At 35.3% G+C, this 15,704-nt stretch overlaps 1 protein-coding gene across 1 annotated transcript in view; it reads left to right on the forward strand.

Annotated features, from left to right (window-relative positions):
* Positions 1–1,830: 1,830 nt before the first annotated feature.
* The window catches only part of LOC113398394 (murinoglobulin-2-like), a 36,435-nt gene continuing 22,561 nt past the window's right edge, over positions 1,831–15,704 (forward strand). Inside the window, exons 1-12 of the mRNA XM_064217731.1 lie at positions 1,831–2,272; positions 6,360–6,532; positions 7,185–7,257; positions 7,421–7,583; positions 11,746–11,928; positions 12,244–12,359; positions 12,883–13,087; positions 13,454–13,579; positions 13,911–14,105; positions 14,527–14,685; positions 15,164–15,499; positions 15,697–15,704. The exon at positions 15,697–15,704 is cut by the window's right edge and continues 218 nt beyond it. Coding sequence (XP_064073801.1) covers positions 2,199–2,272; positions 6,360–6,532; positions 7,185–7,257; positions 7,421–7,583; positions 11,746–11,928; positions 12,244–12,359; positions 12,883–13,087; positions 13,454–13,579; positions 13,911–14,105; positions 14,527–14,685; positions 15,164–15,499; positions 15,697–15,704 — 1,811 coding nt within the window. The 5' untranslated portion in view covers positions 1,831–2,198. The remainder of the gene's footprint in view (positions 2,273–6,359; positions 6,533–7,184; positions 7,258–7,420; positions 7,584–11,745; positions 11,929–12,243; positions 12,360–12,882; positions 13,088–13,453; positions 13,580–13,910; positions 14,106–14,526; positions 14,686–15,163; positions 15,500–15,696) is intronic.

Raw genomic sequence — 15,704 nt, forward strand, 5'->3', positions numbered from 1 at the left:
AGGCAGCTATGTGCCAAATTTCAACTCTAAATTCGGTTATCACCTTCCGGATATTTATTTATCCCAATCACTGGAGCAGCTTAGCAGAATAAACTCAAACATCTTTGACAAGATGTCATGTCAGTGCTGATACTTTTAATCTTATCTTTATATGTGTAAATCTTCCCTACGTTTACGATGATTTTTGTTTACGGACTTTTATATCCCTACTTCCTACTACAAAATAATATTTTGATTTTTATAAACACTGGACTATAGAGAAGCATGAAGCGTATTGTTATTGTTTAATTTTAAAGTATTAGATTTGCGGACGAGATATCATCTGAACAAGTGTTTAAGCGTGCTAAATTGTAACTGGTATTTGGTGTTCGTAGGACAGGCTTTGCTCAGTATGGAGCCACTGTACTTTATGTTAACATAGGTAGTTTTCTTTTTTTTTTGTAAATATTTACACTAACAGCTTTTGAGCTTCATAAGTGCAAACGAACAAATCGTTTAATGTACATCAGTGACAAATGTAAATAACACTTTGCAATCTCATTAATAAAAATGCAGTTAAATACAGTTATTGATTTAAGTACGTATTAAAATCACATTTCTTACGTTTTAGTAGTCATCAGAATCAAAGTGAACAAACTGCTTTCCGACCGGGCGAAGCATAATTACGAAGGGCACTATAAAGATACAACCACACACGCTAATAAACATAAAGCATACATAAACCCACATTCCTACAGGTGAAACTGTAACTGTGTATACATTTTATCACTAAATATATGATTAAAAAAAAACGATCATTATAATAACCGATAAACGAATACTAAAATTGAATACTATAATTTATTATATTTAATTACTTGGCTGAATGCGATTAGGTCTGTGCTATTCTAAAAAAAACAACCACTAATAATAAAGAGTTATTTCTATTTGATTAATTTCTAGCTTTCATTGTTTATATCATAATCTATTTTATTCGGTCAATGCTCGACCTATTAACCTAACCAGGTTAGAACAACATTTATAAATTATAAATATTTCATATAATAATTAACGACAGTTCTTTGGTTTTTTTTTAAATATTTTAATATTGGATTCTATTGTATCGAATATTTATGTCGTGAATAAGATTGGAAGTTCATCACAGTTTGCATCGCATATCATACGGTTGATTTACCGCTACCTGATTAAAAAACATGTTAAGCGTGTTGGAATTTAACTGGTTCCGTAATTAAGATTAAGTTTAACATTTTAATATATTTTCTGTTCATTAATCTATGCCAGATAATACCTTTAAAAATGTTAACAGATTATTATTTAATATTTAAATATATATACATACTTTTTGTGTAAGGCATAAGACCTATGGACTTAGAGACTTATATTTTAGAGGAAAAATACCCATTAACGTTATAACGTATAAATACTTAAAATTCGTTTTTCAATTAATATAAATATGAATATTTAGAAAATTCCATTTAAAAAAATGGTGTTGTCTAATTACGTGACCACGAAAATTATAAGTTCTAAGGTCTCCATTATAATATGTTTAAATATAAAATGACTGTTGATTTGGATCAAATCTAAATAGTATGTTTTACATGTTAATATTAAAAAGTTCCCAGCGTTGCTCTTAAACTTAAACAAGTTAATATAAATTAAGACATACAGATTTTATTGAATCGTCTCGATAAATGCATTTCGTTAACAATATAAAACGGTACTCATAAAGGAGGTCACAAATAAAAAGTTATAACTGTTACGCATCAATAATTAAATAAAGAAAAAAAAAATGTTACCGACATCTGCGCGCACACATTCGCGCGCGACCTTTGCGCAAGCGACGGTCGTCGGTCAGCGATCTAGTCGAGCGCATCTCTCTTAACAACGCGGTTCATTTCCGTTTAAATTTAGAATGTTTTCTTTTTGAATTAATGTTTAAGCTGTTTTTTATTTAACTATTAATCTGTTAGACTGAATCGAAGCGTTCTTTTATCAAAGAATATTTATGCCGCTAAATTTATTAAAAAAAGATTGTCATGTACTGCTTGTTTAGAATCAGTTTAGTAATAAACTTGCGTGTAAAATGATTAAAAGTTTTCTATTGTGCTTTGAATACGATACAAAGAAATTGAAAATAAATTGTGATATAAGTGTCTTGGACGAGTGTTTACAAAAAAACAGGTAAACAAGACGTGACAATGTGTTGGTTTATCGTATTGTTTATATTACCGGCGCAGGCGAATTTCATCGAAACACCGCAAAATATTACGAGGTCAGTGTGATATTTTATTTTAATTGAATTTTATCCATCTTAATTACAAAAATTAGCTGCTCAAATATACCATGGTAAATATTCATCAGGATTGAAGAACAGTCGCAATGTAAAACTAATTTTATATCTATATTATGGTTATACAATTCGTCCATCTGTGTTTAACAGCGTTTCGTATACCCAAGCCCCAGCTTACCCTCAACTAGTGCTTAGTTATTGTATAATTATATTAGTATTATTCATGTTTTAAGTTGAATTTTCGAAATGTATTTATAAAAAAAAGCAAGATCTACCCAAGTGGCGTTAAAACATCACAACATAGACAGTAAACTAAGGATTCACGCGTTGGTGATACTGTTGTACACATGGTTTTGGCGTATTGAAGATGTAATTAATGGTCAATATTACTAAAATCTTTGTGAAGATTTATACTCATATCCTTTACTTAAACGGCCCTTTGGAATTACCAATTTCTGTCGGTACAATTGGCAATGTGTACCAGTGACAACAATATCTGAGATACCAGCCTTGCAATGCCAATGTATATTGACTGTGACCACGTACCATCCGGTGGTAAGTGGTCACCTATATGGAATTTAAAGAATATAATCAAGTAGCAATGTATTCAATTATATTTAACAGTTCTAGAACTATAAATAAAATACGCGTTAAGTTTTGCATATCAATGATTAAGACTATCTTACTCATAGCTTAGAAGAATTCCTTTATGCTAAGGCAGTGGCTATATCTGTTACAAACATAATCGGATACTATTCTAGAAACAGCGGTTATCAACCTTTTCATATAATTTAACCGAATTAAATGATTATATGAATAATTGTTCCAAAATAATATATTTATTAAACATTTTTAAATATCAATATTAACTGAAATTGTAGACCATAATAAGTAACGAGTTTATCACTTGATCGAATCCATCCAACACAACAGATTATACAATAATTGTATTTAACTAACATAATTGTATTTTTAGATGTTGAAAAAGAGTAACTACTGAGTTTCTTGTCGGTTCTCCTCGGTACAATCTACATTCCGAACCGGTGGTAGCTTTACTTTCAATAGTTTGTTAAATGACGATTTCAAAGTGCTTGTAAAAGCCTACTTGAATAAAGTATATTTTGATTTGATTTTGATTTGATTAAGAACGTACGTCATTTTTCTTATTTGAATTTCGAACTTAGTGACCACTGTTATATTACGTTACGTTTTACGTTTGAATGAACAATTTGAACAAATACATTTACAATGTACGGAATGAATTATAAAAATCGTACCTACGACTTACAAACATATTCACACATAGGTATACATAATTACAATAAATGTCGATTCAAATAAAGCCGCGCGTTGCTTGTCAAATTGTCACGTATTGGGAGTGGCTACAATAGCATTTAGGCATATCTTTTTTGCCGCCGGAAAAATCTATATACATATCTATAATGGTAAATGTCCATAAAACTTTGGGATTCGAACTTTTTGCATCATTCAGTTGGTAAATCTTAGGATTTACATGTTAGGTTAGGTTAGCTTGGAATGGTAAAAGTCCGAAAAAGTCGTCCCTTTATAATAAATATTTACATTTACCAGCTCATGTCGGTAAATCTTAGGTTTTACTGGAAAATCTTAAGAGTTACCTTAGTTCGAGCTTTTAAAGTAACATAGTCTGTTTCTAATATTAAAATAGCCGCTTTTTACTAAATGCGGTATATGAATGAAAATCTACGGGCCAATGTCTACGGGCGGTGAGGACCACTTAACATCAGGGGGCAAATTTCCCGACCCGCCTACCACTACATAAAAAAAAAATTAAAACGTTTATAAAATGACGTAAACATAGCCATCGGTCCTTGCCGTACTAATAATAATATACAATTAACTCCGTCGATTTTCTCACGATTATTTTTTGCTTCATAATTAATGAACGACTTACAAATAATAATTACGTTGATTTGAATATAACAAAAAAGTTAATTATTCTGCCTTGGGAAACAATGGACGAAGGTCCGGTTGGTTACTCGGTACATCTAAATGATAATTCTATGAAATTATATATATATATAGAAATAATATATATATATATATAGAAATAATAATATATATAGAAACAGTTGCACGGTAATTGTTTCAGGAAGGATTTAAGTAAAATTAAAGTGGAAATAAGTGGTTAAGTGCAATAGTGTTGTATAATAAATAAAGATATATTAATCATAAACTCTTAATATTGCACTATGTAGCCGAGCTATTACCAAATCGCATGAAATATATAAATCTAAGGTTTGTTTATCTTTTTTCCTACTTCCATTGGAGTAGGCTGTAAGTGTCATCAGTTAACCTCTCCGCCTCACGTATACAAACGATGGTAAAAATAATCAAGTTTGCGCTTATTTGGTCTGTCTTTTTTTTAATTATACTTCAAAATATATTAAATAAATTTTGTGAACCATCAAAACAAATACATAATTATGTATACGTACTGCGAACAAGCTAAGTCCCCTAACTAATGCGTTATTTTTTCATTCATAATTTCAAGTAATCACAACATCGTGATCGACATCGCGAGGCGCTGTAAGAAATATTAACCATTCTTCAAATCGCCAATACGCAGCGAACCTTGTGTATTAAGATGATACGTCTCTTGTGCCTGTAGTTACACGAGCACACTACCAAGTAATATCAACTAAGACATTTTCATCCGCCACGTCCAAAACTCACAATATTTTCCTTGACTATAAACACAAATCAAGCGTATGAAAATGAAATAGTCGCCCGAATTTAAACTCAGAATTATTTTCTAACCACCTTCTTCTATGCCACAACGGCTATTTTAACTTTATTTAGTGTATCGTGATTTTAACTACCCGCTTTAATTATAAGATGTTATAACTACCTCATTGGTATAGCGGCTAGCATAAAAGGCCACAGACCCGGGTTCCAATCACAATAAAAAGTTATTAATTGGCAATGTTTAAATTATCAAATGTAATAAATTTCGTAGAATCTCGTACTCTGACCTCTAAACAGCTGTCCGTTTGCAGGTCCTCGATTTCTTTTATCTGACCTTCATAACGCAGGAACATTAAACATTACTGAACCTTGTTGAATTTGTAGATGTCGACTTTGACCCACAAAGGATTGAGGATTTAATATTTGCATAAGTACGTAAAGAATAACGGTAATTTATCCGTCTTAAACATATTAAATAATATATTTATACGCAAGAAGGTGGTATATTTACTTTTATTTAACATTTCTTTGAAGTGTTAATTTTATTTTATTTTACTTTAAGTTCATAATTTTAAAATCAATAAAACGCTATTCAATAGATTCTTCGAGAATCACCGTGGACATGTTCGGATAATTGTACAGACCGTTAGTTAATAATGAATGCTATCCATTAATTTCAAATTTAATAACCTTAATAATATGTCTAATAATTAAATTATTCATTTGAATGATATTTTACCTTATACTACATTTTATCAAAATAGTTTTGGAATTATAAACTGATGGAAACAACTTATGCTTTGTGAATCGCGATTTTTCTATTTTAGTTATAAGATTGATCATCTTTTCATTGATTATTATGTTTCGTCGTAAGTAAAAAGACGAAGACCGCTTTACGAAGGCTGAAAACAATACTCGCCTATATAGTCTGTCCTTACGTTTTTATTCCCATGGATAGTTATCTCGTGTTCCATAATATTATGTAAATCTCGAACGGCTAAAGTTATGCAGGCGAATAAAAATACAGGAAAAATACTAACATTAGATATTTAACTAAGTCGTCTTTTATCTGTAAAAAGAATGACTTAAAATCTGATTTACAAAATATCTATCTCCTTAAAAAAATAAAATATTGTTTTTTGCACACCAATACTTAAAGTAAATTTGATATATGAATTAACAAAATTTGTATAAGGTACAACAGGCGGCCTTATCGCTAAAGCAGCGATCTCATCCAGGATAATATATACTATGTTATAATACGCAGATTAAATATTTAAGGTGCTTAGCATAAAAGTAGTATTTTTAGTATTTAATATGAAATATATTTTTATGTTTCTAGTTCACCATGTTCGGACCGGTACCATCTTTTCCTGGCGCCAGGCGTGCTTACAGCTGGCGGCACAAGCAGGACTTGTATATCTCGGTTCTACCCGGAAGGTTCAGCGCGAATGGTCCTGACATTGGTCACAGAGGACGGCGAGAGGTCGAGCGCGACCAGGGATTTGCCGCCTGGTGTGTAGACGTTCCAATATTTAGCTCAATTCAAGTCTTACCACTATTTTTTTTTCTGGGATATCATGTATAGTAAAATTATAGATGCGAAAGTAACAATGTCATTTATGTCTGTTTGTCTGTCTGTTGCTCTTTTACGGCCAAACCATTGAACAGAATCTGATGAAAATTGCTATGAAGCAAGCTTGAACACTAAGGAATGACATAGGCTAAATTTCATCCGATCTGATTCCAACGCGAGCAAACCCTTGGGCGACAAAAATTATCAAAATATACTAAAAACCGATCAACACGCCAGACTCCCATACAGTGGTCATAGTTCCATCATCAGTGTTTCCTATAACACGTGAACTAACTATACTTCGTATCATCTCTCATCATGTAAACATTTGTCGTATTTCGACATTAGAGCATAAACTTCAATAATCAAAGCTGGAAGTATTACTCATTCCTGTTTCGGAAAGTTTGTAAACCAGGACGGGCATCTGCACTTGATTTGTATCTCGGATTTAGGTCCCGTCGGATTATGTACTAGCTATATTTACTGCACAGTTAGTCTTTGAGTTTGACCATCATAGTCCATATTTCTTCAAGAAGACTACTTTGTAGATTACTGTGAATTACAAGTTAAAAAAATTGTTTCTGTTTCCAGGAGACGGAGGCTGTCTTGATATTTCGGTGCCAGAAAAACCAAACAGCAGAGCAGAACTCAGTGTTAATATACGGTATTAATTGCATTGTGTTGTTTTTGCGTCAATTGAAATATAAACTACGGACTCAAATATTTGGCAATATCTACAAAAACACCGTCAAAGTTTGAAGATCTTAAATAAGGAAAACATGTTCTGGGTCTTTCCAATGAAATGATGATGATCTTTCTATTTCCAGGTACCCCGAAGCAAAATGTTCTTGGGACCGCCGTATATCCCTGCGGATAGCGAGCGGCAAGATAGTGGTCGTCCACACCGACCGCGCGAGGTACCGACCCGGAGACTTGGTGAGGATTCGAGCCATCGTGCTCAAAGCGGACCTGACTCCTGCACATTCTAACGTAAGTACAATTTCAACGAGCAATGAATCGTAGCGACTGATTGCTTAAAAAATACCAATGGCTTAGTATCTGTTTGTCTGTGTTGCCAGAAGTAACATAATGGCATATAAATATTCCAATCTTAAGTTAAGGTTTTATGGAATAAATTCCAAAAGTTCTTCAAAGAGAGAGACTTAAGCCCAGTATTTGTTCATATTCAGGCTGTTACTGGTTACTTTTTTTATAACGATCAATTTTGTTAATACAGGTTTTATATTTAAATTTAAATAGATTGGAAATTAAAACAATAATAAAAAAAAAAATTAAAAATACAATTGTACATTATTATACATCAATTAAACTTAGACAAGCGGCGCGTTAATTAGAGCAGACTTTATTTCTATTAGAACAATGTTATTCAGGCAACCTTAAGGCATTTACAAATAGTAGGAAACGTAAGTCTGTCACTGCTTCCAAGGATAAAATACTGAAACGAATTTGGTGAAATTTAGTATGAAGTAATCTTGAAACTCGAAGGGCATATTATACGCAAATGCTACCCCCACCCTTCGTAACATGCATATTTGGAATAATTCCTCTAATTTCTGAGAGTTATTTGTATAAAGCCCTTTTACTAACTTTTACAGATAAAATATTTTATGGAATTATTAAAGATGGATTTAGAAACAAATTTCTTTTAGGGGGGATTAGTTAAACAGTGCCTTTAATAATCTTTTTTTTTAATAAGTAATCAATAATGATAAAAAGTAAAATAAATAGTGTTTATCTAAACACTGCTAAGGAATGCTAGCAAGTAAAGGTCGTTAATATTAATTTGTTATCAGTTATAGTAGATACGGGTATAGAGCCCTTTCGTAATCTGGAATATGTTGAATGCTTAGGGTAGCCTGCCGTCTGTTTTTCGTAGAACATTTTCGAATTTTAAAAGTATTAAATGAGGATTAGTCCATTTCCTTAACAACTTCATTATAGTGACCGATATTAACTCTACATATTATGTAATATACAATTATAAATGTAATGAATTATATATTTTGGTATGCAAAACTCGGCGACGTAAAGTCCAACCCTAAATCGTGATTTACGTGATGCTTTCGTGTCGAAGCTAATTGACAAAGACGTTTATTAAAAGTTTTCAATCGATTTCCTTCCACTTTCTGGTGCCAAAAATTTGGGCAACATTTGTAATTTATTTCATACTAGCTGAACCTTTACCCCCTTAGGAGTGGAGCTTCGTAAAATCCGTTCTTAGCGGATGTCTACCCCCTATAAGGATCCTACCTGTTTCAATTTCAATTCAATTTTGTATGTGTTATAGTTTCTGAGATTTCGTGATTAACCAATAAGTGGTATTTCGCTTTTATACATATATAAAAGATTTCAAAAACGGCAGTCGATATGTCATTAATTTTATTCAACCGTAATTTGCATCCAAAATAACCAATAAGACATCCTTACCCGAACACATAAAATACAATGGTATAACGCATAATTCCTGATTTTAACAAAAAAATATATGGAGTTCTCATAATGTCCTGGTTTCCGACACTCGGAGGTGACAACCCTAAGTGTCTCGTATGCTGGCTCACGTAGAAGTATCTCGTAACAACCAGGAGATATCCACTTGACCGAACCAGCCTTGAGTGAGTCTCGGGACCCGCTTGTACGTCCTCTTAGCCCTGCATCTTATATTTCAACACTAGCGGTATCGTCTGGATTCTCTTGCTTAATTCCTGTTTGCTAATTTTAACTAACTGTAACTATGGAATAGAGAAAAAAAAAATTCGTTACTTTTCCAATTAACGTTTGAATAGATTTAATATTTCGTTTGGATTTTCTCGTTAACTATGATTGAAAGACTGTTTTGTTCATTGTCGTTCAGGATCAGTAAATTTAGATATGAAAAAATGGTTGATATTCGAATATATTTTTTCCTTATTACAATAATAGCACTTAAAAATTATAAGAAAATTATCTGACTCGACAGACATTTTCTCGTCTTAACTATGAATAAAATAGTTATTCCAAAGTCATATCTCTTTACTTTTTTACTCGTCAACTTAGTAGCTACAGAATTGGATCACAATAAATAATTTAGTTTTGTGTGCATGTGTACACACATGACGTAACAGATACTACGGTGTTTTTAGGAATAACATTTGATTCTAAACTTTAGTGGAGTCCCCATTTATCGTCTCTGACAGGAAGACTCAGCTCCGCGGCGTCCGTGTTTAGTAAAGTTGGACAACTAACTGATATTGATACCGCTCGTCTAGTATGTTTTGGTTATTTTCGTAGTACGAGTATTATGTCATATGGCATATTATTTTGGAGTAACGCTACAGATATTTAATTTGTTTTTATTATACAAAGTAGGAATACTCATAATTCAAAAAATCATTGTATGTACACGAGACGTAAGGATAAGCTTGTACGCTTAACGTCAAGTTTCCAACTCCGCAAAGTCAATAAATATCACTCGAGGCAAGGTGTTTATGTCTATAATAAAATTGCGCAGATATTTTTAATTTTGCCGATTGATTAATTCAATCAATCAAAATCAATTCTTAATAAAGTTCTATAAAAAAATATTTAGATTTCTTACGAACCCACGGTGTAAAATTTGGAATATTAAGTAAGGTGGGTGGACCATGGAAGGCCGCGCTCCTTTGAAGGCCAACTATTGAAAATTCGTAGTTATTGACATGTAAAGACATATTCCTTCTGCTATACACTAAGATGCATCAAACTCAAGGCCACAGATGCAGCGGCAAGTCGCATGCGCTGTTATTGTGGCTGTGCGACCTGCTTCGTAGACTTTGTTGTCGACGTTACAATTGTTAATCGCGCGCACAGAAAAACAAAAGTTTTTAGTTTAATAACGTATTATTATCTCATATTTGTTACTGTAAATTATAGTATAAGGATATGTTTATGGTATTTCAGAAAAATAAAATAGTTTTGGAGATAACTTAAAATATTGGTAGTATTCTTAGGAAAGTCGTTGGTTCCTTATAAGGCCAATCAAACATTTGACGGTTGGCCTTGCTAGGGTACATGGGCCTTACAAGGATCTTCTACAAACCATATAACATATGAACAGTTACTTTTTAGTTATAAATACGTACCGTTACATTTAAAACAATGTTTTATATTTATAATGTTTTTATTTATAAGGCTTATTAAATTTTTTAAGTCATATTGAATACTCTTTTTCAAAATTATTTTGACAAAACAATTGGAAGAGGATTTATCACAGCGAATCTAACAAAAAGTTTTGCAAAATGGGTGTACCGCTTACGCCTAAATTTATCAAAAAACAAGCATTTTTATTTTGTAAGAGGTTTAAAATCAAGAATACTTTCATTATGTATGCTCAAGAATGGCCGGACACAAATGGTTCAATATGTTTTTGGCTCTAAATCCATCTATTTCAAAAAGAAAACCCCAGCTAATGAATCCAGCTAGAGCTCAAAAAATTAATAAGCCCATGTAAAACACCATTTTGAAGAATCTCACTTCTTAAAAAAAGTATTTGATGATAACTGTTAGTTTGGCCTTCTTAGGAACATTTTGGCCTTACAAAGAACGGACCCATAAGGTAATTTTAGGTAAAAAAAAGTTTTAAATTTTATCATAAAACGTGTTAGCAAGTTATTTGATGTCAATATAATACTCATTACTACTATTTTTAAATAATTCTCAATAATATATTCTTAGTTATAGGATGGTGTTCAAGTAATGTTCGTTGAGTTTTTTATAGATGATAAAAACATATTAAGCATTTAATGTTTCGCTTAAATGAAAGAACTTATTATGTAATTTTAGTAAAAGCAGATATATCAATTGTTACAATTCTATTTTTAAGTCAAACGACTGATGTATAATATTGGCCTTGTTTGGAGCCGTGTTCCTTGCAAGGCCATTTGGAAGAGCTTAATAAAACTTAATTTTAATAAAAAGTGATTAAAGCTAGCTTAAAAAAAAAGTGATTTATATGGTATACAATAAAACAAAGTATTACTTAAAAATTTGATTCCTTCATTTATCCAGTTAATTAACGAATAAAAAGTGTTTACTCGTTAAGGTGGCCTTCCATGGGCCACCCACCTTATGTCAATTGACATGTTTTCAATAATACCGTTCGCCGCATTGGCCGCAGTTCGAGGAGATCTGGGTGTCGGGCCCGGGCGGCGCGTGGGGCGGCGCGTGGGCCGACGCGCCGGCGTGGCGCTGGGCGCGCGTGCGCAGCCGCCTGGGCGTGGCGCAGGCGCAGGCGCGCCTCGACGCCGCCGCGCCGCCCGGCCGCTGGACGCTGCGCGCGCGCCTCGCCGACGGCGCGCTGGTGCGGCCCCGACCTACTCGCCTTCGTTGCTATTGCGGGTGGTCCCCGCCGCCCATAGACGTTGGCGCTCTAGGAATCGTTAACCTCGCCATATGATGATTGGGTGGCACCTGCTCAGACGGACTTACCAGTCCCTCCCACCGAGTAAAATATCAGAAATTATTTAAAAACATGAAAAGAACACCGAAGTAGTGTTCTCTCCTAAAGGACCCTCCAGAAAGTTGCCTTCGACGCGTGTATATAGAGTCAAATGAATTCATATCTTATAGGTAGATAATCTTCAATATTTAAATATTGTTCAATTTAATTCTTTAGGGATCTACATCATTCTTGGTCGGTAACTACGAACTGCCGCCATTCCAACTGACAGTTCGTCACGCACCCAGAATCTTGAGAACGAGCGAGAGACTCGCCTGGACCGTGTGTGTGAGGTAATCGTCTCATTACTTTTCACGTCTTTATTGTTACTGTTAGGAAACTTTTCGAGTCAGAACTATGTTATATTTTTTATACACTTTATTCCTATTTTCCTTTCCGACGTGTGAAACTTGTATGATTAATGAAAATAACAACAGCCGTTAGAATTAAATGTACATTTATACTTTAGGTAGGCTGTATACCACTGAACTAACCATAATAAAATAAATAGTACTCGTACATAACAGCCCTTAATATTTGATTGTAGCAAGGAAGGGATTAAGGGGTTGCTCTTATTCCTTTCCTTCCTTTGGATCTTTTCGATCTCATTCCACTACGCTTCTCCTGTTCTATGCAGTGGATATATCTATATAATAGCGGCAAGTTTTCATCCGGGACATATATACAGGTTTTCGCAAAAAGCTTTTAAGCAAAGCACATAACAGCACCGTTTGCCGAGATTGTAGCTCTTAACCACTACCTCGGGTAATTCGCTAATTATTGGATCTTGGTTTTTATCCTGCATCGCTTTCCAAGATACCCGTGGTCAGAAGCAGTGGAAGGCATGTTGGTCATCCGTCTCCGCGGAGTGGGAGGTTCCGGTGAAGGCACTGGCGGCATCCGAACCGCAGTTCGCCTGAAGGCGCCCCGAGCGTGTCACAGGCACGCGGCTGCGTCTAAGCGCATAGGTCTGGATGGAGACAGTTCCCCTGACGTTGTTGTCGCTGACTTCTCTTTTCAAGTAAGTGCGAATACGTACATATATTCCAAGCAAACATAACGGTTGCTCTAACTTTAGCCGTAGGAATAGCACTCTAAGAAATATATGCCATTCAACATTGCGTTTCATGGGACTTAAGATGTCATGATCCTCTTGTTTGTGTTTTGGACTTCAGAAAAGCCAATCTTATATTCTACCATGTTCCAATTTGAAGTTATAATGGACCACTGTCGAGGTACAGGTGGTGGCATTAGTATGATCATCAGAATTTAGTACTTAATTAATGTTCATGGTTCATTAAAAGATAGAAAAGAAAGATAGTAAAGATCATCAATTGTTATTTAATTCACTATCAGAATCTCCTAATTAAATGTTTCTCGACTATAGGAGGAGGGTACGAGAATATGGCAGAACACGACCGTGGTGTCCCATGTGGTAGACGATCCGGTCACCTTGGAGTTCCTCACAAAGCACAGAGTTGTTATATCACCTGGACTACCTTACAAAATCAAAGTGCGTACTTGTTTCATTTGATAAATAACGGCCCATAATGATTCCACAGTTTGACAAAAGTCTTCCCATATTTAAGGAAGTATGGTTGCTTATGTGGAAACAATTCCACTGCGCGTTAGAGAAAATATATGTGGCAGAATTCCTGCCTTATTCAGATCTCTTCATAATTCTTAAGCGCAAAGTAGTTTTTGATTTCAAACTCACCTGAGACAATTATGTGATAAAATTGGCCTTTTCTTACGTGATACTTATTTTAAACTAGGGCGCGCAAATCGGTACACGTCAGAAGGAAAACCATTTGACGTCCAAAACGATTTATCTCACCGCGCAGGTCAAAGCTACCCGCTGGGACGACAAGCCCGCGGCGAACGAGAGCGTGCGCCTGTGCTGGTCCGCGGCGCACACTCTCGACGAGGAGTTCAACTCCAGCAGCGCCTCGTGCGTGGATTCCGCCACCGATGGGAAAGGCATCGCGAGGGTCATGTTCACAGCTGATGATGATGGCAGTCCATATTACATTTTCCAGGTACCTTATATTATTTCACAGTAAAATATAAATTTATATTTTTACGGATATTTGGGCTGTTTGCAAATGTAGTTTAATCCTCTATAGCTTATCTGGATTTCGTTGAATAATTTTATTTAAGATTATTAAAAATGTTACCAATTCTATTTAACTTTTAAGTAATATTTAATCAACGTGTCCTAGCTTTAGCGCTTGAATTTATTTTTATCTTATGAATTGTCAACGACTTATTTTTGTCTCGGTTCAAGTAATTGTCTATTAGACTGTTTATATGTTAGTACTCCTAGTTATTATCTCGTCGATTCAGCTGAAATATAATAATAAGATAATAAATATTATTGCAGAAGTAAAGTAATTCTATGTTTCATAGAAGTGTTCGCTTTCCAAATAACGATAAAATAAACAAGTCCCGTCGGCGCAGGCGCAGGCGGGCGCGGCGTCGGCGCGGCTGCGCGCGCGCACGGCGGGCGGCGGCGCGCGCGCGGCGCTGGGCGCGCTGGCGGCGGGCCGCGCGCGCACGCTGCTGCCGCTCTACGTCGCGCTGCCGCTGCGCGCCGCCGCGCTCACCGTGCACTTCGTGGTGGGTCACGCCCCCGCCCCGTTGCCTTCCCCCTTCCCCTTCCCCTTCCCGTGCCGCCGATACTCATATTTTTATATATTTTTCCCCCCCCGATTAAGGAGGAATGAGGTCGAAAGTGACTACCGCCTACCGGCTGTAGTACTGTTGTGTCTCGGTTTGAATATTTCGAGCCATGGTAACCACAGGCGTGACACCAATGACGTGACATCTCGGTGGCCGTGGTTGGTGCCGCATTGATGATATAATAAATGATTAATACTTTTGACAGCACCGGTGACTATTCGCAGTGGTGACCACTTATCATCGGGTGATCCAATTTCCAAACCAAATAACTTTAACATAAAAAAAAACGATCAAAAACTCCTGTAACCCCCACTACTTAATTTTTTGTCTTAACACGTGTATTTAATACATTTATCTACTCACATCCATTAGTCAACATTCTATGAAGGAATTTCCTCCACAAATTTGATCTCAGGTCATCACCCGCGGAGGGATCATATACCGCTGGGGTGCTACCACCCAATGCCCGATCACCAGCACCACCGACCCGATCCAGACGTCACCTCGTAACAGCCCCTGCCCCAATACCAACCAGGTGAAGCTCGACAAAATCTTCGAGAAGAATCTAGATGCGAGGAACTCTTCTGAGCTAGACGCTCTCATGGATAGACACTTGTCGAAGATAATGCTGCCGATTAAAGTGTCCCACCAGATGTGCCCCGACAGCCACTTGGTGGCGTATTTCTATTACAACAACGAGTTGATCACTGCCAGTAAACATTTCGAATTGGAAGAATGTTTTGCCAACAAGGTAATTATTATATTTTACATAATTACAGAGGCTTACACGTTTTAAGTTCGTGTGTATGAATTAAAATAATATTTCAAGGTCGAATTTGATCGATATTTTTCTTCATATTAAGCATTCTAAAATCAAAAGAACCGTCAAAGTAATATCGAAACGTCAAAAGTACTTTTAACAGCGTCGTATCTTCCGTCTTCTGCTAGGTGGAGGC

The sequence above is a fragment of the Vanessa tameamea genome, chromosome 18 (assembly GCF_037043105.1).
Source record: "Vanessa tameamea isolate UH-Manoa-2023 chromosome 18, ilVanTame1 primary haplotype, whole genome shotgun sequence".
NCBI lineage: Eukaryota > Metazoa > Arthropoda > Insecta > Lepidoptera > Nymphalidae > Vanessa > Vanessa tameamea.